We start from the raw sequence: 27,018 nt of genomic DNA on the forward strand, positions 1-27,018 counted from the left end.
TCTTGCCCCCAATCCCTCCCAGCATCAGAGTCTTTTCCAGTGAGTCAACTCTTCGCATGAGGTGGCCAAAGTACTGGAGTTTCAGCTTTAGCATCATTCCTTCCAAAGAATACCCAGGGCTGATCTCCTTCAGAATGGACTGGTTGGATCTCCTTGCAGTCCAGGGGACTCTCAAGAGTCTTTTCCAACACCACAGTTCAAAAGCATCAATTCTTCGGTGGTCAGCCTTCTTCACAGTCCAACTCTCACATCCATACATGACCACTGGAAAAACCATAGCCTTGACTAGACGAACCTTTGTTGGCAAAGTAATGTCTCTGCTTTTGAATATGCTATCTAGGTTGGTCATAACTTTCCTTCCAAGGAGTAAGCGTCTTTTAATTTCATGGCTGCAGTCACCATCTGCAGTGATTTTGGAGCCCAGAAAAATAAAGTCTGATACTGTTTCCACTGTTTGCTCATCTATTTCCCATGAAGTGATGGGACCGGATGCCATGATCTTCGTTTTCTGAATGTTGAGATTTAAGCCAACTTTTTCACTCTCCACTTTCACCTTCATCAAGAGGCTTTTTAGTTCCTCTTCACTTTCTTCCATAAGGATGGTGTCATCTGCATATCTGAGGTTATTGATACTTCTTCTGGCAATCTTGATTCTGCTTATTAGAGGTATACTTTTGCTTTTTTTTTCGCTCAACTGTACTTTAGCTAATTGTGCCCATGTATCTAAGTTGATATAGATGGCTTCATCTTATTCAACTGATGTATGCTAGCTCATCTTTTTGTAAATCATGTCATTTACCAAATTTACTTTTATCTATACCTTACCTTTCTTCAGTAACAGCATTGAGTTAGGAAATTTACACTGTGCTATTGATTTGAGAAGTATATGAGATTAAATTTGTTTTTGTGTTTTAAAATTTTTGTCCAGGAAATCCTTGCACGTGGAGTTCTTCTTCCATTGATAAATCAACTCAGTGACCCTGATTATATTAATCAATATATCATATGGATGGTATGTACTTTCTAAAATGCAGCTCTTGTTTTTAAAACAGTTTTTTAAAAGGTATAAATATGATTTGGAGGTCAGGATGATTAAGCAATAATTTATTAAAGAAATTAAGTAAAAATATATCTCAAGGTAATCTTTTATATTTTCAATGTTTCTGTTAGCTTATGTGTTGAATGTACTAGCCAGATTTCCCTTAAGGACCTAGGTTGATAAGATAATCTTCCTTACAGTGTTCCTGCTGTTTCTACTTATTTAAATTTAAAAAAGGATGTTTTCTTATCTGTGTGTATAGATGATAAGTACTTCTTAAAACTGCTGTTTGATTTCAAATTAATCTGAACTACTTAAATAGCATGCAATTTAAATTTTATGCTAAACAGTAGAGAAAAATATGAAGGAAAGAACATTAGATTGAGAATAAGATCTAAGTTCTAGATACGTTTCTATAAGTCGCTTAGTATGTCACTAAGTTAGATAACTCATAGTTTTGTCATTCATCAGGTATATCAAAGGGTTAGTGGTTATTAAGTTTGCTAGTTCTAATTTTTTTCTGATTATATATGCTTTTCCTCAGTAAATTAATGGTTGAGGAAGAATGTGTTAAATGGGCTATTGCTGGGAATTACTTTGATGGGTACCACCTTACTTGTCTCCTGAGAAACCTGTATGCAGATCAAGAAGCAACAGTTAGAACCGATCATGGAACAACAGACTGGTTCAAAATTGGGAAAGGAGTATATCAAGGCTGTACATTGTTATCTTGCTTATTTAATGTACATGCAAAGTATATCATGCAAAATGCTGAGCTGAATGCAGCTCAAGCTGGAATCTAGATTGCCCGAAGAAATATCAGTAACCTCAGATACACAGATGACACCACCATTATGGCCTAAAGTGAAGAGGAACTGAAGAGTCTTTTGATGAAAGAGGAGAGTGAAAACGCTGGCTTGAAACTCAGCATTCAAAAAACTAAGATCATGGCATCCGGTCCTGTCACTTCACGGCAGATAGATGGGGAAACAATGGAAACAGTGACACACTTTATTTACTTGGGCTCCAAAATCACTGTGGACGGTGACTGCAGCCATGACACTAAAAGACATTTGCTCCTTGGAAGAAAAGCTGTGACAAACCTAGACAGCATATTAAAAAGTAGAAATATCAATTTGCTAACAAAAGTCTGTCTGGTCAAAGCTGGTTTTTCCAGTAGTCATGTACAGATGTGCTAATTGGACTGTAAAGAAAGCTGAGCGCCGAAGAACTGATGCTTTTGAACTGTGGTGTTGGAGAAGACTGATGAGAGTCCCCTGGACAGCAAGGAGATCCAACCAGTCAATCCTAAAGGAAATCAGTCCTGAATATTCATTAGAAGGACTGATGCTGAAGCTGAAGCTCCCATACTTTGGCCGCCTGTGAAGAGCTGACTCACTGGAAAAACACTGATGCTGGGAAAGATTGAGGGCAGGAGGATAAGGGGACGACAGAATGAGATGGTTGGATGGCGTCACCAACTCAGTGGACATGAGTTTGAGCAAACTCTGGGAGATAGTGACGGACAAGGAAGGCTATTGTGTGCTGCAGTCCATGGGGTCGCAGAGTCGGACAGGACCGAGCAACTGAACAATAAAATAGAGGAATAGTTTAGGAATATTGATACAATAAATACTATTTATACTATGATGGTAGTATGTCTTTATGAATATGAAAAGATGTGTTTATTTTTTTATGTGAAAAGGACAACTAAAAATGATGTGTGTGTAGATATCTGTTCCTTTAAAAATAAATATATAAGTAAGTATATATTTATGAGTGACTGATTCTGATAAGTTGTATACTGACTGAAATGTTAATAGAGAGGTCAGTCAATTCAGTTGCTGAGTCCTGTCTGACTCTTTGCGACCCCATGGACTGCAGCACGCCAGGCTTCCCTGTCCATTACCAACTTGCAGAGCTTGCTCAAACTCATGTACATTGAGTTGGTGATGGCATCCAACCATCTCATCCTCTGTTGTAGTAGAGATGTAGGATCCTGAAAATTTTAAGTTTTCTCTTTTGTTTATTTCACTTTACTACAAGTATTGGTTATGTCATAAGTGATTTTTTAAGAAGTAGGATAAAGGTAAAATTTTAAAACGTTTAAGTAGTAAAGTAAGAGTAAATATCTTTAAAAAGATTTTTTTTGTAACACAAAAATGAATATCATATACTAACCTTAAAAAATCAGTTTACAGTACTGTATAATCTTACCTATAGTACAGAACAGGATGCAAGTTTACTGGAATATTATGGTTATCTCTCACTCATGGGATTAGGAATTATTTTTATTTCTATTTTTCTTTAGTTTTCAATTTTTATTTTGCTGAGCGTATATTAAGTATATAATTAGTTACATGGTAAAAACATTTTTGAGGGACTTAACACATACTCAGAACAGAATTCAAGCCACCAGATTTTTACTTGTTCTCTGCATAGTTGGGCTGGTACTGTTATTATGTATCATGGTTGGGGTCTTTTTTATTTAAAACAGTGATTGAGCACTATTGTGCTTTGCTGTAAAATATCAGAAAATATATTTAAAAGAGAAAAAGATATCAATAAAGGATCTTTAGCTTGCTTTGTTGTCTGGTTTATTCTCTTGACATTATTTATGTGGAAAACCCTTTGCACATAGGTATTATAAAATTGGCTCAGTTCTTACTCTTTCTGCCAGGTAAATTCCATATTAATGATAGCTAATTGTATAGTTTATTTTTATTTGAAAGGAAAAGGTTAGAGCAGTGTAGTAGTAACATATATCCTCCAAATAAAATGTTCATATTACCTAACAGAAGTTTCAAGTTTTTAAGTCATTTCTAAAGATAGTATCTGCCAATTTGCATTATTTATCTCAAAATATATATATTATATCTTTTGGGGACAAACTAGTTAATTGTAAACTCTTCTCTCTGACTGTGAAATAGTTTACTTAATTGGTTTATATTGTTATCTCCTGCTGCTGCTGCTGCTGCTAAGTCGCTTCAGTCGTGTCCGACTCTGTGCGACCCCATAGACGTTAGCCCACCAGGCTCCGCTGTCCCTGGGATTCTCCAGGCAAGAACACTGGAGTGGGTTGCCATTTCCTTCTCCAATGCATGAAAGTGAAAAGTGAAAGTGAAGTCGCTCAGTCGTATCCGACTCTTCGCGACCCCATGGACTATAGCCTACGAGGCTCCTCCGTCCATGGGATTTTCCAGGCAAGAGTACTGGGAGTGGGTTGCCATTGCCTTCTCCGATTGTTATCTCCTACTAGAGCAGCTTAGTGAACAGCTGTTTACTTGTTTCTTAATGTATTCTTAGAAAAATCAGGTCTTTAATGACTTCTTTTATTATTGAAGTAAAATTTATACAAAGTGAGAGATATCGCCAACTAGTTATCTGAAGTTCTGTTATAATTTTGTACTTCTCCTTGCACTGTTTGAGAATGTGAAGACCAAATTTGGTCTCTCCACATTCTGATAGATATTTGGCATTTTCATTTTGTTATGGTTAACTTGCACATCCTTGATGATTAATGATTTTGAACATTTTTTCATGTGCTTATTGCCCCCCTGCCTCTTTTCCCCACAGTTCTGAACTTTGGCAATCACCAGTACTTGGACTCCTATTTAGAATGGACAACCAAGTTGGCTACCTTTTCATAGTTCCCTTTACTGTTTTATTTGGCTTAAATTCATTGACAGTCATAGTCATTAGATCCTTTACAACATTCTCAACTACCTTTCCTCTCTCTCTCAGTTTATTATTGGCTTGGTAAAACCACATTATGGTTAAATCCAACTTAATGTTTTACTCCATTCTTATTCTTAAATAGCAAGTGGCTGGAAAAGAAAGATGAAATAACAGTTATTCATGTTGTTACAGTGATTCTGTTAAATTTATGTCAGAGAATGCCGCTCTTAATGTTTAAAATTCTCCAATCACTTTTCATTCCATTCACAGAGAAAGCCAAACCATTTACTAAACCCTGTCACGTTTGCTTTTCCATTAGCACTCATCTCCCTTGCCCTTCTGCATTTCTTTGGTTTAGCTCTAGTCACCATGGCTTCCTTGCTGTCATCAGACATTCTGAGTGTACTCTTTACTTCACAGTGTGCTATATATCTTACTGTGTTAGTAGTCTCTGACCCAGGAGAATTTAAGTACCATGAGTAGAGAGATTTTCATTTTGTTTGAGGACAGTTGTGCCTGGCCCATGATAGGTACTCAAGATTCTGTTTTCACTTAAGTGAGTCTCCCTCCCATCAGTGTTTTAAACTTTTTTTCAGATCCGTGATTCTAATTGCAACTATGAGGCCTTTATGAACATTATTAAATTGAGTGACAATATTGGAGAGCTCGAAGCAGTCAGAGATAAAGCAGCAGAAGAATTACAGTATCTTCGATCTCTAGATACAGCTGGTGATGGTAAGTAATTTATTTAAGAATAAGAATGTTTTACTTCTTTAACAATTACTATATATTCAAACAAAACTTTAATTTACATAAAGGTCATTTTATGTTATTAGTGGTTTTCACCTTAACTGAATCTGACTTTTATTATGCTAATATGTTCTGAGAATAAAGCACAATAGTTTTCTGAATGTGACACTCTTATTATTGCAGTTATCACTAAAGATAATTGGCATAGTTTAATTTTAATTAAATAATTTCACTATAAAATTTCCAGTTATTTATTTTTTAAATAAATAATTGCTGTGTTCATTGGTTATTATGTTAAATTATAGTAAGTGTATGTTTAAAGTGTTTCACAAGTAACACTGCCACTTTACCTCATAATCAATTTGTTTATTCTTAGATATCAACACCATCAAAAATCAAATAAATAGCTTATTATTTGTGAAGAAAGTATGTGACTCAAGAATACAACGGTTGCAGTCTGGCAAAGTGAGTAAAATACTCTTGAATTAATATTTAACTATAGATAATTTCTCTTCATTAAAATATCCAGCAAATGACAAAAGGTTGAGTATTAACCAGTGTGGCATTTTACAGAAGAACTAAAAATTTCGAAAAAATTTATATTATACAAGGTAGTGTAAGTATTTATTAAAACAAGGTAATGAGATTCAAATATTGCATGAAAAGTCAAATTTTTTTCTTGATTTATGTATTTATCTACTCATGTGACATTTATTTAAAATTCAACATTTATTGAATTATGTACATCGGACACCGTTTAGATGGATCTAACAGACGGAAATCTCTCGCATGAAGCTTACATTTTAGTTGCAGAATCAGAAAATAAACCAATATATAAATTGATATATTATGTAAAAAATGTAAAAGTAAGTAAAATGTGAAAAAATAAAATGTAAAAAAAAAAACAAACCTAAAATGTGAAAGAAAATCAGTAAAGTAGGGTGGTAGAGAATGTCAAAGTGGTTTAGATAGATGCTGAGAGATCTGGTGACATTTAAACATAGAGAGATCTGAATAATATGAGCGAATCCTGTGGAATTTTTTTTTTCTTTAATCTTTAATGCAAAGGTAAGAGCAAATGTGAAGTCCCTGGAATAGGAAAGTGCCTGGTGAGTTAGAGGAGGTCATTGTGAGTGGTATGGAATGTATGATAGGATTTGTAGTAGGAGTGAGATTAGAAACCTTAGGGGTTAGATCATACATGGTTTTACCTTCCATAGTAAGATTTTTTAAAATCTGAGTGTGATAGAAATCCATTGGAGATTTTCCCTGGCAAGTGACATAATCTGACTTATGAGGTAAAATGATTACTTGGGCTCTGTGATGAGTAGATCGTGGTGGAGTGGTGGAATGGAAACTAACAGATCGTTTACATGACTCTTGTTTTTGTTTAGTAAGAGATGTCTGGGGGGATTCATGTGAGAAGTTAATTAGAGACAGTATTTGCTAATGTATTAAATATGGGTTGAGAGAGAAAAAAGAACTCAAGGATGATTCCAAAGTTCTTTGGACCAAGCACCTGCATGAATAGTGTTGTTATTCACTAAAATGAATAAAACTGAGGGAGGAGGAAGTTTGGAAGAGAGAATCAAGTTTTGAATGTTTTAGCCTGAGATCCCTGTTTGATGTTAAAGTAGACATTCTAATTGGTAAATTCAAGTTTAAGGGAAATTTCCTGAATGAAGTAAACTTTGAGAATCCTCAGGATTATCAGCTGCTTGTTTAAAGTTGAGAGATTGGATGAGATTACTTAAAAGAATGAGTTTAAGAAAGAAGATATCAAAGACTTTGTCCTGAGGCACTTCAGTTACTAGTGTTTAAGACAAAATGAAAGGTCTAGCCAAACAAACTGTAAATGACTGTTGAGATTGAAGGAAAGGAGTGTGATATCCTAGAAGCAAAGTATAGAAAATACTGAAAAAAGTGAGAGATCAGGTGTATTACAGACTACTAATAAGTTGAGTAAGATGAAGATTTAGAATTGACTGTTGGGTTTGCCACAGGGGTATTATTGGTGATCCATGAGAGCATTTTGGTTGAATAGTGGAGAAAAACCCTGATGGGAGTCAGTCAGGAGAAAATGAGAAGACATGAATTAGAAACAGTCATTATAGGTAGCTGTTTGGATGAGTTTCATTGTAAAAGAGAGCAGAGATTTGGGGCTTTGAAACAAATTTTTTACTACCTTTAGTTTTCAGTGTAGTCACCTTTTTTATGCTGGTTTTCTATTGGAAATTGTTTTGTGACTCTTTGGTCTTGTAATTTTGCAGTGTACTTAAATTCCTTAAGGAATAGAAGACTTAGTTTAAAATTTTGAGTTTAGTTTGCTAGTTTAATTATAACTTAAACATTATTTGAGGCCTACATTTGTCATAAATGTGTGTACAGGTGTATGTATGTCTGTCTTTGTTCAGTTAACTGTATTTTAAAATGAATTTATATATGCGTGTAAATTCAGAATAGAAGAATAATATGGTTTCACTTGTGATTGTTGTTTCTTTATCTAGTTACCCTACCTAGATCCTAGAGTTAGTGATGCTTGTGTGTTGTGGACTAAATCGCTTCAGTCGTGTTCAACTCTTTGCGAGCCTATGGACCGTAGCCTGTCGGGTTCCTCCGTCCATGGGATTCTCAAGGCAAGAATACTGGAGTAGGTTTCCATGCCCTCCTCCAGGGGATCTTCCCCACCCAGGGACTGAACCCTCCTCTCTTATGTCCCTTGCACTGGCAGGCAGATTCCTTACTGCTGAACCACCAGGGAAGCCCCTGCTGATCCTTAAGCATCATTATTTAAGTCTGTTTGCCTAAATACTTTTTGATACTGAATTCCTTTTAAAATTTAGAAACCTTGTTTGGAAGCTTGTCAACTCTAATTTGCATAGGAAGCTTTACCTTTTTTAAAAGCTCAAGTCATAGCATGTATTCCTTTGGATGAAAATTCAGAGTCTTCAGAGATAGAGTTTTTTTAATCATACTGCTCATCTTAAAGTCTTCGAGATGCTTTTTTCTTTTTATTACAAATAAAGTGATAGTGAATACTCTTCTCCATCCCATATCTATAGAGATGCTGCTGGACAGAACCAAGAAGTGATAAAATCTGAGGAAGGAAGATTTATATAGGGGAAATCATGTGCTGCTACTAGATTGCTTTGTTGTTGTTCAGTCACTCAGTCGTGTCCAACTCTGTGACCCCATGGACTGCCACACACCAGGTTTCTCTGTCCTTCACCATCTCCTAAAGTTCACTCAAACTCATGTCCATTGAGTCGGTGATTCCATCGAGCCATCTCATCCTCTGTTGTCCCCTTCTTCTCCTGCCTTCTCTCTTTCCCAGCATCAGGGTCTTTTCCAATGAGTTGACTCATTTAATCAGATGGCCAGAATATTGGAGCTTCAGTTTCAACATCAGTCCTTCTAATGAATATTTAGGATTGACTGGTTTGATCTCCTTGCAGTCCAAGGGACTCTCCAGAGTCCTCTCCAACACCACAGTTTGAAAGCATCAGTTCTTTGGCGTTCAGCCTTCTCTATAGACCAACTTTCACTACTGGAAAAACCATAGCTTTGACTATGTGGACCTTTGTCAACAAGGTGATGTCTCTGCTTTTTAATAGGCCGTCTAGGTTTGTCATAGCTTTTCTTTCAAAAAAATTAAATTCTTTTAATTTCATGGCTGCAGTTACCTTCCACAGTGATTTTGGAGCCCAAGAAAATAGTCTGTTTCCATTCTTTTCCCTTCTACTTGCCATGAAGTGATGGGACCGGATGCTGTGATCTTAGTTTTCTGAATGTTGAGTTTTAAACCAGTTTTTTCACTCTCGTCTTTCACCTTCATTAAGAGGCTCTTTAGTTCCTCTTCACTTTCTGCCATTAGGGTGATGTCATCTGCAAGTCTGAGATTACTGATGTTTCTCCAGGAAATCTTGATTTCAGCTTGAGCTTCATCCAGCCCAGCATTTCGCATGATGTCATCTGCATATAAGTTAAATAAGCAAGGTGACAGTGTACAGCCTTGAAATACTCCTTTCCCAATTTTGAACCAGTCTGTTGTCCCATGACTGATTCTCACTGTTACTTCTTTACAACATACAGGTTTCTCAGGAGGCAGGTAGGTGGTCTGGTATTCCCATCTCTTCAAGAATTTTCCACAGTTTGTTGTGATCCACACAGAGGCTTTAGCATAGTCAGTGAAGCAGATGTTTTTCTGGAATTCTCTTGCTTTTTCGATGATCCAACGGATGTTGGCCATTTGATCTGGTTCCTCTGCCTTTTCTAAATCCAGCTTATACATCTGGAAGTTCTTGCTTCACATACTTTTGAAGTCCAGCTTGAAGGATTTTGAGCATTACCTTGCTAGTATGTGAAATGAGTGCAATTTGCAATAGATTGCTTTACCCCAGCAATTTCAAATCAGTAATCTATTGTTGTTCTTACGTACTTACATGAAGAGGAGATACTAATTACAAGAGAAGTTTTTTCTCCTCTTTTCAAATCATCTTCCTTTTCCTTTATATATCACCTATGCCTAATTTAGTATCTGCCCCTAAATAAGGCAGCCTTATCTAACTTTCAGAAAACCTGTGCATCTTTTTTTGAAAATACAGGTTTGTGAGTATGGATTTGGGAATGCAGAGAAGCTGGTGGAAATCATTTCCAGAAACATTGTTGGTTTTTGTGGAAAGGGCATCAGACTTTGAGGACACTGACTCATTCTAACCAGCTTTGCAATCATAGGCAACATTTCTGATCATCAGCTTTCTTATCTGTTGAGTGGGATTGGTGATGTTTATCCAATAGGATTGCTGTGGAGATTTAATGAAGTGATATGTGTAATGCACCTAGCACAGTGCAGGACGTGTAGATTCTCTAAATTCTGAACCTGTTAAAAACTTTTTTCTCTATATATAGGTAGTTTCCTTGCTTTGAAGTTTATGTAATTTACCATTTAGGTAGACTGAAAAGAAAAACATTTTCTACAAAGATTATAGAATTTTTACCCAATTAGCAAATCTACTAGTTAGGAATATTTTATTTTTCTCTAGTAGGTAGACTTCAACCTGTACTTGAAAATATTGGGGTTTGTTTATTCTTCAACATAATATCCCCTTTAGTCCCTATCATGTTCATTTTTGTTTGGAATGGGTAAAAAATAAAGAATACATGAAAATACATTTAGGTTTATTTTTTATTAGAAGAAATGAGTGCTTATTGTACTTTTAATGTATACTTAGTAAGCAGCTCTTAAAATAACTCTAGGAAATTCAGTGAGCTGATACTTTTTTTTGGTAACACATCTGTACAAGAAGAGAAAACTTTATTCCGTTTTAACTTAATTTTTTACTTCTATGTAAGGATCTTTAACATAGTGAGTGAATAGATGAGATGTTAATCTGCAAAAACTTGTATTTATAGGAGATAAATACTGTGAAACTGGCAGCAAACTTTGGGAAACTTTGCACAGTCCCCCTGGACAGCATTCTTGTAGACAATGTTGCACTACAGTTTTTTATGGGTAGGTAAATACATTTTATAAAAATAATATAACCCTCAAGTTTTTTTATAATTGTATATATTGTTAAATTTTAAATACTTGATATTAGGCATGCCATATATATCTCTCTTCCACTCCTCATTTTCTGAAATACCCCCATTTTTTTTAGAAACCATAGGGATAGAGATTTGTTTGGTTTTAAGGAAATAAATGCTTATTGTAGTTCCAATGTGCATTTGCTAATATGCTTTTAAATAAACCCCAAGAGATTCTACTATGAATTTTAATTATTTGAGAAAGAGACTTTATCAGGAAAGTATGGTATATATAACCTGCTTGTATCATTTTTGTGCATGAACGGGGGAAGGGTCTTATTTTTATACCATTTTATATATAAATGTTTATTGATTTTATTGTTACATCAGAATTGCTTTTATCTAGGGGATGTTCCCAGCAAAACTTCCTGAGTCTTCATATTCATGAACAAAAAGAAATGCATGGCTTATTGAATAACCCAATCCTTATTTTTAATACATGTAATATAATAGTAATATTATGATTAATAGTTTTTATTGAGAATGGAAGCTGAATGTTGTTGAAGTAGTTTATTTCTGATGAAGCCTTCCCTGGCATCTTTATTCCCAAGAGGTGTTTTCATGAAAAATCAGATGTTTTTTAAAATGCACTTCCATTTCTTTTTTCTGCATAATTGGTCTCTTTAGCTTAACCAGTTTATGATATGACTTTTTTTTTAACCTCCAGCATTTTCTAAACATGTTCAAAATGCAGAGTTTTAAGTATTTGAAACTTTCAAATACTTTCTTTCTTAACTTGTCTTACAGCTGTATGCACTCAAAAATCTGTGACTTTAATATCTCTGTTGTTATGAATTTTGTTTGATAGACTACATGCAGCAAACTGGAGGTCAGGCACATCTCTTCTTTTGGATGACAGTGGAAGGATACCGGGTTACAGCCCAACAGCAGCTAGAAGTTTTATCAAGTCGTCAGAAAGATGGAAAACATCAAACCAACCAAACCAAAGGTCTTTTGAGAGCAGCTGCTGTTGGAATTTATGAACAGTATTTATCAGAAAAGGTGAGGATATACTTTGATTTATTTGAGGATACATTTTCTTTTCTTCTTTGACAGTGTCATTAATAATGGTAGATTATTAATAATTAAAATTAATAATACTGGCAAAGAAGATAATAATGATTTGTAGTACTTGTAAATATCCATTGTTCATGCTGCTATGCACAACTGTCTTACATTGCCTTGTTTTATCCTGATAATAGTATTTTGTATATTATTCTCATTTTATAGGTGAAGAAATTGATTGAATTATAAAATTGAAAAAAAAAAAAAAGGAAAGAAAATTGAATTAACCTGTCCAGGGTCATGTGGATACTAAATAACAGAGTTAAGATTCAGGGTCACACAACTTTAAATAATAGGAAGTAAGAGGTAAACCTTGAAAACAGTAACTAAAACAGAGCTGGAGTGGCTATACTAATATTAGATAATAAATTTTAAGACAAAAAACGTTACTAAAGAAACAAGGAACATTTTATAATAGAAAGGTCAATTGATCAGGATGATAAAACAACAAAGCCCACACATACATGGAGAACAAACTGACAGAATTGAGGGAGAAATAGACAATTCAACAGTAATAGTTGGAGACTTCAATACTCCCTCTCAAAAACTGATAAAACAGTTCGATAGAAAAATGACCAAGGATGTACAAGAATTGAACAATACTTTAGACCAATTAGACCAAATACATCTGTAGAATACTTCTCCTAACAACAGTTTTATTTTCAAGCATACACATAGAGCATTCTCCAGGATAGATCATGCTGCTGCTGGTGCTAAGTCGCTTCAGTCGTGTCTGACTCTGTGCGACCCAGTGGACGGCAGCCCACCAGGCTCCTCTGTACCTGGGATTCTCCAGGCAAGAATACTGGAGTGGGTTGCCATTTCCTTCTTCAGTGCATGCATGCATGCATGCTAAGTCGCTTCAGTCGTGTCCAACTGTGCGACCCCATAGACGGCAGCCCACCAGGCTCCTCTGTCCACAGATTTCTCCAGGTAAGAATACTGGAGTGGGTTGCCATTTCCTTCTCCAGGATAGATCATAAGTTAGGCCATAAAACAACTCTCATTTTAGAGGCGTTAAAATTATATATAAGTGTGTCTGTTTCTCATAGTAGAATTAATTAGAAATAAAGAACAAAAGGGATTTGAGGAAATTTATAAATATTTGAAAATTAAGCAACAAATTTCTGAATATTGTCTGTGTCAAAAACGTCAGAAGGAAATTAGAAAATGTTTTCAATTGAATGAAAATGAAGAAAACAATACATCAAAATTTATGGGATGCAGTTAAAGAAATATGTAAAGGCAAATGTGTAGCTTTAAATGCCTGATTAGAAAGAAGAAAGATGTCACATCAGCAATATACATTTTCATCTTAAAAATCTAGAAAAAGAAAAGCACGACAAATCTAAGCAAACAGAAGGAAGGAAATAGTAAAGATCAAAATGGAAATCAGTGTAATAGAAAACAGAAAGACAATAGTGAAAAACCAGTAGTACAATCAAACACTGTAAAATGAATAATGAAATTTAGAAACCTTTAGCTCAGTTGGCCAAGAAAAAAAGATACAGATCACCAGAATCATGAATGAAGGAGGAAGCATCACCACTGACTATAGAAATTAAAGGGACTACAAGGAAATACCGTTGTTGCTTAGTCGCTAAGTCGTATCCAACTCTTTTCAGTTCAGTTCAGTCGCTCAGTTGTGTCCGACTCTCTGCGACCCCATGAATCTCAGCACGCCAGGCCTCCCTGTCCATCACCAACTCCCGGAGTTCACCCAGACCCACGTCCATCGAGTCAGTGATGCCATCCAGCCATCTCATCCTCTGTCGTCCCCTTCTCCTCCTGCCCCCAATCCCTCCCAGCATCAGAGTCTTTTCTAATGAGTCAACTCTTCGCGTGAGGTGGCCAAAGTACTGGAGTTTCAGCTTCAGCATCATTCCCTCCAAAGAAATCCCAGGGCTGATCTCCTTCAGAATGAACTGGTTGGATCTCCTTGCAGTCCAAGGGACTCTCAAGAGTCTTCTCCAACACCAGTTCAAAAGCATCAATTCTTGGACGCTCAGCCTTCTTCACAGTCCAACTCTCACATCCATACATGACCACAGGAAAAACCATAGCCTTGACTAGACGAACCTTTGTTGGCAAAGTAACGTCTCTGCTTTTGAATATGCTATCTAGTTTGGTCATAACTTTCCTTCCAAGGAGTAAGCGTCTTTTAATTTCATGGCTGCAGTCACCATCTGCAGTGATTTTGGAGCCCAGAAAAATAAAGTCTGATACTGTTTCCACTGTTTCCCCATCTTTCCCATGAAGTGATGGGACTGGATGCCATGATCTTCGTTTTCTGAATGTTGAGCTTTAAGCCAAGTTTTTCACTGTCCACTTTCACTTTCATCAAGAGGCTTTTTAGTTCCTCTTTTTTTAGTTCCAACTCTTTTAGTACCCCATAGACTATAGCCCCCAGGCTCCTCTGTCCATGGGATTTCCCAGGCAAGAATACTGGAATGAGTTGTGATTTCCTTCTCCAGGGGATCTTCCCAACCCAGATATCAAACCCTGTATTGACAGGTGGATTCACCCCTGAGCCACCTGGGACGCCCCATAAGGAAGTATTACAAACAACTTTATGACAACAGATTAGACAATTTAGATGAAATGGACAGATTTCTGGGAATACACTAATTGTCAGACTGACTCAAGAAGAAATAGAAAATACAGTAAATGAATTTAATTAATAATTAAAAATCATCTTTCAAAGAAAAGCCCAGGCCTAAATGGTTTTATTAGTGAATTCTATCATATATTTCAAGAGGAAATAATACCAGTATTTCACAAACTCTTCCAGAAAAGAGAAAAAAGAAACACTTTACAACTCATTTTATGAATTTAGTGGTATTCTCATACCAAAGACAAAGACATCATTTAGAAAAGTACAGACTGATGTCCTTCATGAATATGGACAATAATCCTCAAGAGTCACACTCCAGTATTTTTAATGACTATGCTGTAATACCTTTTAATTCATACTTATTAGCACAGAATTATATTTTAAGTATATATATTATTTGGAAACCACTCATTTGTGCGTATGCTTACATTTTTGCCTTATGAAATATATTGTATTTAAAAGAGTACACAGTTTTAAGAATAATAGTATAGCAAATGCCTTTATACACTCCATTCAGCTTTAGAAGTAGAACGTCCATTGTATTTTAAAGGGCTTCCCTTGTGGCTCAGCTGGTAAAGAATCCACCTGCAATGTTGGACACCTGGGTTCAATCCCTGGGTTGGGAAGATTACCTGGAGGCTACCCACTCCAGTATTCAGACCTGGAGAATTCCATGGATTGTATAGTCAGTGGGGTCGCAAAGGGTCGGATACGACTGAGTTACTTAACCTGTATTTTAAAAGATCCCTATGTTAGCCTTTGCCTGTCCTTACTTTCTTGCTTTCTGATGAAGCCAGTTTTCTCTAATTATTCACTTACTTTCCCATGTAGTTTTCCTGTACCTATATGTTCTAAATAATACTACTGCTTCAGCTTTATGAGATTTTGACATTACAAAAATGTCAGGAGAGATAACTTTAGACATTTGCCTTCCAGATGGCTGTCATTGTTGCCAGCAGTAGAAAAGATGCCATTGTTGGCAGTAATCATATTTTTTTTAGCATGGAACAAGAATAATATCCATCTTTCATTTGAAAATATATCAAGAATGTGTGTGGCGAAAAGAATTACAGTACACAGAAATTTATATGATTTTTCTCTAAAACTATTGAATGGTTTTTGAAGGGACTAAAATTAACCTTGAAATAAATGTACAGAACTGAGTACATGTAGGCTATAGCAAGAACTCATACAATGAAGAAAATAACTCATTTTTTGAAAATAAAGCTATTAAGAACTCAGATATCACCAGAAAGGAACAGCCAGCTTAAACAGTTTCCTCACTCTCTTTAATAAAACTATAATTTCTTTGGAATGCTCCTTTATTCTCACATGTTTAAATGATCTGTGCGTTTTAGAACCATTTTCCTTGAAAAGGAGAGGTTGTTAACTTATGACATCCTTTATGCTTTGAAGTACTTAAAAAATGGGTGTTTTAGACATGGGCAACCTATATGATGAATTCATACATGCAGAGAACCTGATGGACAAACAGCTGGTCTACCAAACGTGGAGATACAAAGTTGATGGACACTTTTTTTGGAAAGCTGGAAACAAATCCCTGTAGGTCTAAAAACCTGCTGTTTTTAGTGAGTAAAATCCCATTATTCTTTGCCTAAATGGTTTTATTGAAAGGATATTTCACTTGATGTCATGACATTGCAGTGGTAAGAGAAATAAATGTGATAAAGGCTCAAGAGCAGAGCCAAAAGTCATAGTGAATTTTATTTTATAGTTGATTGTATTTAGTTATACCACTGTATAAAATAAAGGGTTGTCCTGAAGACTGCAGGCAGATCAGAAAAAAAGGCACACAAAAATATCCTACAAGATCATAGAATAAAAGGTAAATATAATTGTTTATTTTTATTAAATACAAATGTATCTATTAGTCCTATTACATGTATAATCTTTTAAATAGTCTTAGATTTATATATTTTAAGAATAAACAGTGGTACTGCCTACCAATTTTAAATTTAGGTGAAAAGTTTAAAAAATGTTAAAATAAGTTTCTATATCAGCGAACAGGAATATTATTAAGTACATTGTTTTGTTTTCTCAAACATATTTTTTGTTTAGTCCTATTAATTATCCGTTGCCACTGTTAACTAGTCGTTTTGTTTAAATAACTACATTTGTGTAATATGGAAGTAAGCAGTACAGATTAATAGATAATTTTGGAAAAAACATGCAATTTTTGTATTTTTATGTTAACGTAGTACCATATGTGCAAATATTTCTTCTATATTACTGTTTTGTTTTTTTTTAAAAAGGGACTTGGTTAGTTATGCCCAATGTTAGCTCTCTGAAAGTATTGCTCACCATACATATTCCAAGGATAAGGCTTAATCCAATTCTGTGTACCTGAGATTATAGAAAAAAATTAAGCTAGATAAATTGAAAATGTTATTTTCAAATTTGTCTCTTACTTCCTAGAAACTGAGTTTAGTGAGCTCAGAGGGCACATGAAAGGACAGAAACTAACTTAAATCATGTTCCTCTCTGATCTTTGTCACATAGTTGAAGCTGTTGAGTTCTGTCCTTACTTCAGGGTAAGAGGGGTCGGAGGGAGGCGGGGAGGGAACACCACACCCATACACAAACAAATAATAGACAAGTGTCCTTTTCTTCTTCCTCCAAAAACCCCCTCACAAGAACCAAAAAAGTACCACCACACTACCTCCCTGAGTTTACTTCTAAGAGTGTTGAATTAACAAGGGGACATTAGAAGTTGTATAGCCCTTATGCTGTACATTCATACCCTCCTGTTTACTTACTTAAAAAAAATTTTTTTTTAATTTTGTTCAAGAATGGTTGGTACATAATATTGTGTTAATTTCTGCTGTACAGCAAAGTGATTCATTTACACATATACACATTCCTTTTTCATATTTTTCTCCATTATGGTTTTTCACAAAGTATCAAGTGTGATTCCCTGGGCTATACAGTAGGACCTTGTTGTTTATCATTGTATATATACTAGTTTGCATCTGCTAATCCCAAACTTCCATTCCCTCCCTCCTGCATCCTCTCTCCCCCTTGGCAATCTCAGGTCTGTTCTCTGTGTTTATGAGTCTGTTTCTCTTTTGTGAAGTGAAGTCCCTCGGTTGTGTCAGACTCTTTGCAACTCTGTAGCCTACCAGGCTCCTCCCTCCATGGGATTTTCCAGGCAAGATTAGTGGAGTGGGTTGCCATTTCCTTCTCCAGGGGATCTTCCCGACCCAGGGATCAAACCCGGATCTCCCAGGTTCTAGGCAGATGCTTTACGTCTCAGCCACCAGGGAATAAGTTCATTTGTGTCATGTTTTGCATCGTGCATAAAAGTGATATGGTAATTTGTCTTTCTTACTTGGGTTAGTATGATAATCTCGAGGTCTGTCCATGCTGCTGCATATGACTTTATTTCATTCCTTTTTATCTCTGAGAAATACTCCATTGTATATGTACCACATTGTCTTTACCCTTTCATCTCTCTATGAACATTGAGGTTGTTTCTATGCCTTGGGTATTGTGAATAGTTCTACTTTGAACATAAGAGTGCGTTTACCTTTAAATTACAGTTTTATCTGGATGTATGCCCAGGATACTTACATACTTTTTCTTCTCTTCTTGATTTATCTATTCTGTTCCTTAGATAGTCTTAACAGCACAGAGAAATTGCTTAAACAATGCATTTTTTTGTTATTGTCTCTAAAAGTTACCCTCATTTAATCACTCATTTATTCTCCATATCCTTAAGACTTAAAAATACAAAAGTTAACATGCTGAGTAATGTCTGTAGTGTCTGTCACATTATGCAGCTTGAGATGAAAGTTATTGAAACAAAGTAACTTTTCGAACTTTTTCTGTCCCTTATCATGCTGATACTTTGCTGCAGTATTATAAAACTGAATTAGGATAAACATGGTCTCTTTTAAGTGCCATTCAAAAGGATTGTTTCTAGTGTGAAATGATAAGTAGCAACATGGCATACTCTTTTGACATTTTATTAAATACACATCTAAGACTACTGCATGCTCAACGCTAACTGGTAGTGACAGTTATTTCCTATGTGCTGGACACATAAGTCTTACATAAATCTCTTTTCATCCTCACTATAATCATATGTAGTGTTTATCTCCATTTTACAGATTGAGTTAATCATATGTAGTGCTTATCTCCATTTTACAGATTGAATAAGTGAAGCCTTGTGAGAGGAAACTTGCTCAGCAAAAGTTAAGATTTAAATCCACGTTTGTCTAACAAGTGTGCTGTGTAGTACCTCATGGCCAGAAAAATGCTAGCTCTGATTTCAGCCTTTAAACATCAAGGTGTCACTTACAAACCAAGGATTTTTTGGCAGTTACTTTTAGTACTATGATTCCATTATTTAATTATCCTACTTTGGCTCCCTGATGCGAAGAGCCAACTCAGTGGAAAAGACCCTGATGCTGGGAAAGATTGAGGGCAGGAGGAGAAGGGAGCGACAGAGGTTGAGACGGTTGGATGGCATCACTGACTCAATGAATATGACTTTGAACAAATTCAGGGAGATAGTGAAGGACAGGGAAGCTTAGCATGCTGCAGTCCATGGGGTTGCAAAGAGTCAGACGTGACTGAACAACAAATTATTTAATTCTACTATGAAGGCTTAACTTGGATTTAGAAATTTCAAAGATCAATGCTACTTGTATTTTTCTCTGTTTGTCAGGCATCTCCGAGAGTTACTGTTGATGATTATTTGGTAGCAAAATTAGCAGATACTTTGAATCATGAAGATCCAACCCCTGAAATCTTTGATGACATTCAAAGGAAGGTATTATGTATAACATTTATCACTATATCTTTTTTGAAAACAATGTATATGTCTATATGCATGTAATTTGTCTGTAAAAGGTTATTGAAGCGTTATGAAAGTACAGTGTGATAACTAAAAAGATGTGTTATGGTAATAATACTTCACAAAATAGCCAGTTTTTCTTTGCTTGTTTACTGTAGAAATGCGGAAAATCCCTGTGCTGGGTTATTTACTTTGAATCTGGCTGAAGTGACAGATACAGATTCTAGAATTTTATGAATAGATGATGTATAAAAGATTCATTTATTTTAATATGTGCTTTGAGCCTTTATTTGGATTTGTTTCTTAGAGAACACTGCTTTGTAGAGCGTTATATATAACTGCTGTCATGTGACTTGTTTTGCAGTAGGACTCTCTTCAGTATAATTTAGATGCTAGAGGGGCCAGAAAAATATCACTAGTTGTGACATAGTCTTATTACTGACATCTTATAAATATGGAGCCTATAATTCATTACAGTAATACCTCTGTCTACCTTTTGTTGAAATCTTATTATTGGAAATTAGTACATTATTTGTATTAATGATTGAATATCTTGATTTATTTCAATAAGGTGTATGAATTGATGCTTCGAGATGAAAGATTTTATCCTTCCTTCAGACAGAATGCACTTTATGTGCGCATGTTAGCTGAGCTGGATATGTTAAAAGATCCTAGTTTCAGAGGATCAGATGACGGTGATGGAGGTAAGGTAGTGCACATTGTACATTTATCCATTATATATGTATATTCCTGTATATATTCTGCTTACCAAATAGCATAAAAATGTTCTTAAAGCTGAAATATAAATTGTAATATATTTTAAAATCCATGAATAAATGATGAAGTTTACTTACTTAAACTAAATTAAAATGTTAAAATCTGATAACAAATTAGAACATAACTGTTGAGCCTAGAATTCCTTTTTTTTTTTTAATTTATTTTTTAATTGAAGGATAATTCCTTTACAGAATTTTGTTTCCTGTCAGACATCAAGAATCAGCTATAGGTGCACCCATGTCCCCTCCCTCCCAAATTCCCTCTCATCTCCTTCCTCATCCCACCCTTCCAGATTGTTACAGAGCCCCTGTTTGTGAGTTTTACAGCAAATTCCCATTGTCTTATTTTACATATGGTGTTGTAAATTTCCATGTTACTCTCTCCATACATCTCACCCTCTCTCTGTTCCCCTTGCCCTGTGTCTATAAGTCTGTTCTCTGTGTCTGTTTCTCCATTGCTGCCCTGAAAATAAATTCACCAGTGCCATCTTTCTAGATTCCATATATATTCATTAGTATATGATATTTATATTTCTCTTTCTGACTTACTTCACTCTGTATAAGCAGCCCTGGGTTTGTCCACCTCATTAGAACTGACTCAAATGCATTCCTTTTTATGACTGAATAATATTCCATTGTATGTATGTACCACAGTATCTATATCAGTTCATCTGTTGATGGACATCTAAGGTTGCTTCCATGTTCTAGCTGTTGTAAATAGTGCTGCAGTGAACATTGGGTTACATGTGTCTTTTTCAATTTTGGTTTCCTCGGGGTGTATGCCTAGTAATGGTATTGCTGGGTCATATGGTGGTTTTATTCCTAGTTTTTTAAGGAATCTCCATACTGTCTTCCATAGTGGCTGTGTCAATTTGTATTCCCACCAGCAATGCAAGGATTCCCTTTTCTCCACATCCTCTCCAACATTTATTGTTTGTATACTTTCTCATGATGGCCATTCTGATGGGTGTGAGGTGATATCTCATTGTAGTTTTGATTTGCATTTCTCTAATAGCGATGTTGAGCATCTTTTCATGTGTTTGTTAGCCCTTTGTATGTCTTCTTTGGAGAGATGTCTGTTTAGGTGTTTTCCCCACTTTTTGATTGGGTTGTTTGTTTTTCTGGTATTGAGTTGTATGAACTGCTTGTATATTTTGGAAATTAATTCTTTGTCAGTTGTTTCCTTCCCTATTACTTTCTCCCAGTCTCAGGGTTGTCTTTTCACCTTGTTTGTAGTTCCTTTGCTGTGCAAAAGCTTTTAAGTTTAATTAGCTCTCACTTCTTTATTTTTATTTTGTTTCCATTACTCTAGGAAGTGGGTCATAGAGGATCTTGCTTTAATTTATGTCATTGAGTGCTCTTCTATGTTTTCCTCTAAAAGTTTTGTACTTTCTGGCCTTACATTTAGGTCTTTCATTCATTTTGAGTTTATCTTTGTGTATGGCATTAGGAAGTGTTCTAATTTCCTTCTTTTACATGTAGCTGTCCAGTTTTCCCAGCACCACTTATTGAAGAGGTTATCTTTGCCCCATTGTATATTCTTGCCTTCTTAGTCAAAAATAAGGTACCCATATGTGCATGGGTTTATCTCTGGGCTCCCTATCACATTCCATTGGTCTGTATTTCTGTTTTTGTGCCAGTACCATACTGTCTTGATGACTATAGCTTTGTAGTATAGACTGAAGTCAGGAAGGTTGATCCCTCCAGCTCTATTTTCTTTCTCAAGACTGCTTTGGCTATTTGGGGTCTTCTGTGTTTCCATATGAATTGTGAAATTTTTTGTTCTAATTCTGTGAAAAATGTTGTTGGTAATCTCTGTGAATCTGTAGATTGCATTTGGTAGTATAGTCATTTTCACAACATTTATTCTTCCAACCCAGGAACTTGGTATATCTCTCTTTCTGTTTAATGTTGCCTTTGATTTCTTTCTTCATTATAATTTTCCATATACAGTTTTTTTGTCTCCTTCAGTTCAGTTCAGTTGCTCAGTCGTGTCTGACTCTTTGTGACCCCATGAACGGCAGTACGCCAGGCCTCCCTGTCCCATCACCAACTCCTGGAGTCCACCCATCCCATGTCCATTGAGTCGGTGATGCCATCCAACCATCTCATCCTCTGTCGCCCCTTCTCCTCCTGCCCTCAATCTTTCCCAGCATCAGGGTCTTTTCAAATGAGTCAGCTCTCCGCATCAGGTGGCCAGAGTATTGGAGTTTCAGCTTCAACATCATTCCCTCCAGTGAACACCCAGGACTGATCTCTTTTAGGATGGACTGGTTGGATCTCCTTACAGTCCAAGGGACTCTCAAGAGTCTTCTCCAGCACCACAGTTCAAAAGCATCAATTCTTCTGTGCTCAGCTTTCTTTATAGTCCAACTCTCACATCCCTACATGACTACTGGAAAAACCATAGCCTTGACTAGACAGACCCTTGTTGGCAAAGTAATGTCTGTGCTTTTGAATATGCTATCTAGGTTGGTCATAACTTTCCTTCCATGGAGTAAGCGTCTTTTAATTTCATGGCTGCAGTCACCATCCACAGTGATTTTGGAGCCCAGAAAAATAGTCGGCCAGTTTCCACTGTTTCCTCATCTATTTGCCATGAAGTGATGGGACCAGATGCCATGATCTTAGTTTTCTGAATGTTGAGTTTAAGCCAACTTTTTCACTCTCTTCTTTCGCTTTCATCAAGAGGCTCTTCAGTTCTTCTTTACTTTCTGCCATAAGGGTGGTGTCATCTGCATATCTGAGGTTATTGATATTTCTCCTGGCAGTCTGATTCCAGCTTGTGCTTCTTCCAGCCCAGCGTTTCTCATGATGTACTCTGCATATGTTAAATAAGCAGAGTGACAATATACAGCCTTGATGTACTCCTTGTCCTATTTGGAACCAGTCTGTTGTTCCATGTCCAGTTCTAACTGTTGCTTCCTGACCTGTATACAGGTTTCTCACGAGGCAGGTCAGGTGGTCTGGTATTCCCATCTCTTTCAGAATTTTCCACAGTTTATTGTGATCCACCCAGTCAAAGGCTTTGGCATAGTCAATAGGTAGGTTTATTCCCAGAAGTTTCATTCTTTTTGTTGCAATGTTAAATGGGATTGATTCCTTAATTTCTCTTTCTAATTTTTCATTGTAAGTATATAGAAATGCAAATGATTTCTGTGTATTGACCTTGCATCCCATGACTTTGCTAAATTCACTGAATAGCTCTAGTAATTTTCTGATAGTTTCTTTTGGGTTTTCTATGTATAGTATCATGTCATCTGCAAGTAGTGAGTTTTATTTCTTCTTTTTCCAGTCTGGATTTCTTTATTTCTTTTTCTTCTCTAATTACCTTACCTAGGACTCCCAAATCCCGTGGACGGATGAGCCTGGAAGGCTGCAGTCCATGGGGTCACTGAGAGTCGGACACTACTGGTCAACTTCACTTTCACTTTTCACTTTCATGCACTAGAGAAGGAAATAGCAACCCACTCCAGTGTTCTTGCCTGAAGAATCCCAGGGACTGGGGAGCCTGGTGGGCTGCTGTCTATGGGGTCGCACAGAGTCAGACACGACTGAAGCGACTTAGCAGCAGCAGCAGCAGCAGCAGGACTCCCAAAACTATGTTGAATAATAGTGGTAAGAGAGGACATACTTGTCTTGTTCCTGATCGTAGAGGGAATGCTTTCAGTTTCTCACCATTGAGAATAATGTTTACTGTGGACTTATCATATATTGCCTTTACTGTGTTGAGGTAGGTTCCATCTGTGCCCGTTTTTTGAAGCGTTTTTATCATAGATGGGTGCTGAATTTTGTCAAAGGATTTTTCTGCATCTGTTGAGATGTTCATATGGTTTTTATCTTTCAGTTTTTTAATATGATGTATCCATTGATTGATTTGTGTATATTGAAGAATTCTTGCATCTATGGAATAAACCCAACTTGATCATAGTATATGAGCTTTTTAATATGTTGTTGAATTCTCTTTGCTAGAATTTTGTTGAGGACTTTTGCATCTGTGTTCCTCAGTGATACTGACCTGTAATTTTCTTTTTTGTGTGTTGTCTTTCCTGGTTTTGGTATCAGAGTGATTGTGGCCTTGTAGAATGAGTTTGGAAATGTTCCTTCCTCTGAAGGTTTTTTGAAGATTTTCAGAAAAATAGGCATTAGCTCTTCTCTAAATGTTTGATAGAATTCCCCTGTAAAGCCACCTGGCCCTGGGCTTTTGTTTTTTGGGAAATTTTGGATCACAGTTTTGATTTCATTGTTTCTAATTCGCTTGTTCATAATTTCTTTTTTTTCCTCATTCTGTCTTGGGAGGTGGAACTTTTCTAAGAATCTGTCCATTTCCTCTAGGTTGTCCATTTTATTAGCCATATAGTTGCTCATAATATTCTCATATGATCCTTTATGTTGTCTGTTGTCACCTCTACTGTTTTCATTTCTAATTTTGTTGAATTGATTTTTTCTTCCTTTTTTTCTTGATGAGTCTGGCTATTGGGTTGTCAATTTTATCTTCTCAAAGAACCAGCTTTTAGTTTTATTAATCTTTGCTATTGTTTCCCTCACTTCTTAATTTTTTCTCCTCTGATCTTTATGATTTCTTTCCTTCAACTGACTTTGGGATTTTTTGTTCTTTTTCCAGCTGCTCTGAATGTAGACTTAGGTTGTCTCTTCAATGCTTTTCTTGTTTCTTGAGGTAGAATTGTATTGCTATAAACTTTCCTCCTTAGAACTGCTTTTGCTGAATCCCATAGGTTTGGGGTTGTCTTTTCATTGTCATTTGTTTTTAAGAATCTTTAAGAAATCTTAATCTTTAAGAATTATTTCTCCAGTAACCTCTTTGTTATTTAGTAATGTATTATTTAATCTCCATGAGTTTGTGTTTTTTGCAGTTGTTTTTTTCCTGTAGTTGATATATAGTCTCATAACATTGTGGTCAGAGAAGATACTTGATACGATTTCAGTTTTCTTAAATTTACTGAGGCTTGATTTGTGACCCAAGATGTGGTCTGTCCTGAAGAATATTCCATGTGCCCTTGAGCAGAAAGTATATTTTTCTGCATTTGGTGGAAAGTCCTGAAGATATCAGTGAGGTCCATTTGGTCTAATGTTTCATTTACGGTTTGTGTTTCCTTATGGATTCTCTGTTTTGATGATCTGTCCATCAGTGTCAGTGGGATGTTAAGGTCTGCTACTCTTACTGTATTACTGTTGATTTTCCCTCTTATGCCTGTTAGTGTTTTCCTTATATATATATTGAGATGCTCCTATGTTGGGTGCATAAATATTTACAATTTTATGTCTTCTTCTTGGATTAATCCCTTGAACATTGGTGTTGTGTCTTTCCTTATTTCTCATAATATTCTTTATTTTAAAGTCTATTTTGCCTGAAATAATGATTGCCACTCTGGCTTTCTTTAGGCTTTCATTTGCATAGACTCTCTTTTTCCATCCTTGTACTCTCAGTCTGTGTTTCTGTAGGTCTGAAGTGGGTCTCTTGTGTGCAGCATATATATGTGGGTCTTGTTTTTGTATTCATTTAGTCCGTCTGTATCTTTTGGTTGGTGCATTTTATCTGTTTACATTTAAAGTAATTATTGATATATATGTTCCTGTTGGCATTTTCTTAATTGTTTTGGGTTTGTTTTTGTAGGTCTTTCTTTTCCCTTGTGTTTACTGGCTATGTAAGTCCATTTGGTATTTGTTGTAAGGCTGGTTTGTTGGTGCTAAATTCTCTTAACTTTTGCTTGTCTGTGAAACTTTTGATTTCTCCAATTTTGAATGAGATCTTTGCTGGGTAAAGTAATCTTGGTTATAGATTTTTTTTCTTTCAATACTTTAAATATATCCTGCCATTCAGTTTCTGCTGAAAGATCTGCTGTTAAGCATATGGGTTTTCCCTTGCTGCTTTTAATATTCTTTCTTTGTATTTAATCTGTGTTAGCTGTATTAATATGTATCTCGATGTGTTTATCCTGTAAGGGACTCTGTGCTTCTTGAACCTGATTGACTGTTTCCTTTCCCATGTTGGGGAAGTTTTCAGCTATAATTTCTTCAGAAATTATCTCAGTGCCTTTCTTTTTTTCTTACTCCTCTGGATTCCCCATAACTCCAATGTTGGTGTGTTTAATATTGTCCCAAAGGTCTCTGAGGCTGTCCTCAATTTTATTCATTCTTTTTCCTTTATTCTGCTCTTCAGCAGTTACTTTCACCATTCTCTTTCAGCTCACTTATCCATTCTTCTGCCTCAGTTATTCTGCTATTGGTTCCTTCTAGAGTATTTTTAATTTCAGTAATTGTGTTATTTATACCTGTTTGAGTATTCTTTATTTCTTCTGTGTCCTTGGTGATTGTATTAACTGTGTTATTTCTTGCATCTTTTCCATTCTATTTCAAAGACTTTGGAGTATCTTTACTGTCATTATTCTGAACTCTCTTTCAGGTAGATTGCTTATTTCATTTTTGTTTATTTGGTCTTGTGACTTTCTGTCTTATTCTTTCATTTGTGCTGTATTTCTCTGTCTTTTCTTTTTTTTTCTTTTTTCTAACTTGCTCCACTTTCCCAGGCTTTAGGGTTGTATTCCTTCTTCGTTTTGGTTTTGGCCCTGGGAGGGAAAGGTTGTTGGTCTGAGTGGCTTGTATTGACTTCTTATTAGGGGTGACTAATGCCTGTGTTCTAGTGGGAGGAGATCAAGCAGGTAGGTAATTA

The 27,018-nt window shown here is 35.9% G+C and overlaps 1 protein-coding gene across 3 annotated transcripts in view; it reads left to right on the forward strand.

Annotated features, from left to right (window-relative positions):
* SNX13 (sorting nexin 13) overlaps window positions 1–27,018 on the forward strand; it is a 146,002-nt gene that overhangs the window by 80,362 nt on the left and 38,622 nt on the right. For all 3 annotated transcript variants that reach the window (XM_070369758.1, XM_070369760.1, XM_070369761.1), the window contains 7 exons: window positions 929–1,012; window positions 5,314–5,452; window positions 5,844–5,932; window positions 10,880–10,979; window positions 11,862–12,055; window positions 19,423–19,527; window positions 20,123–20,255. In XM_070369758.1, coding sequence (XP_070225859.1) covers window positions 929–1,012; window positions 5,314–5,452; window positions 5,844–5,932; window positions 10,880–10,979; window positions 11,862–12,055; window positions 19,423–19,527; window positions 20,123–20,255 — 844 coding nt within the window. The remainder of the gene's footprint in view (window positions 1–928; window positions 1,013–5,313; window positions 5,453–5,843; window positions 5,933–10,879; window positions 10,980–11,861; window positions 12,056–19,422; window positions 19,528–20,122; window positions 20,256–27,018) is intronic.

The sequence above is a fragment of the Bos mutus genome, chromosome 4 (assembly GCF_027580195.1).
Source record: "Bos mutus isolate GX-2022 chromosome 4, NWIPB_WYAK_1.1, whole genome shotgun sequence".
Taxonomy (NCBI): domain Eukaryota; kingdom Metazoa; phylum Chordata; class Mammalia; order Artiodactyla; family Bovidae; genus Bos; species Bos mutus.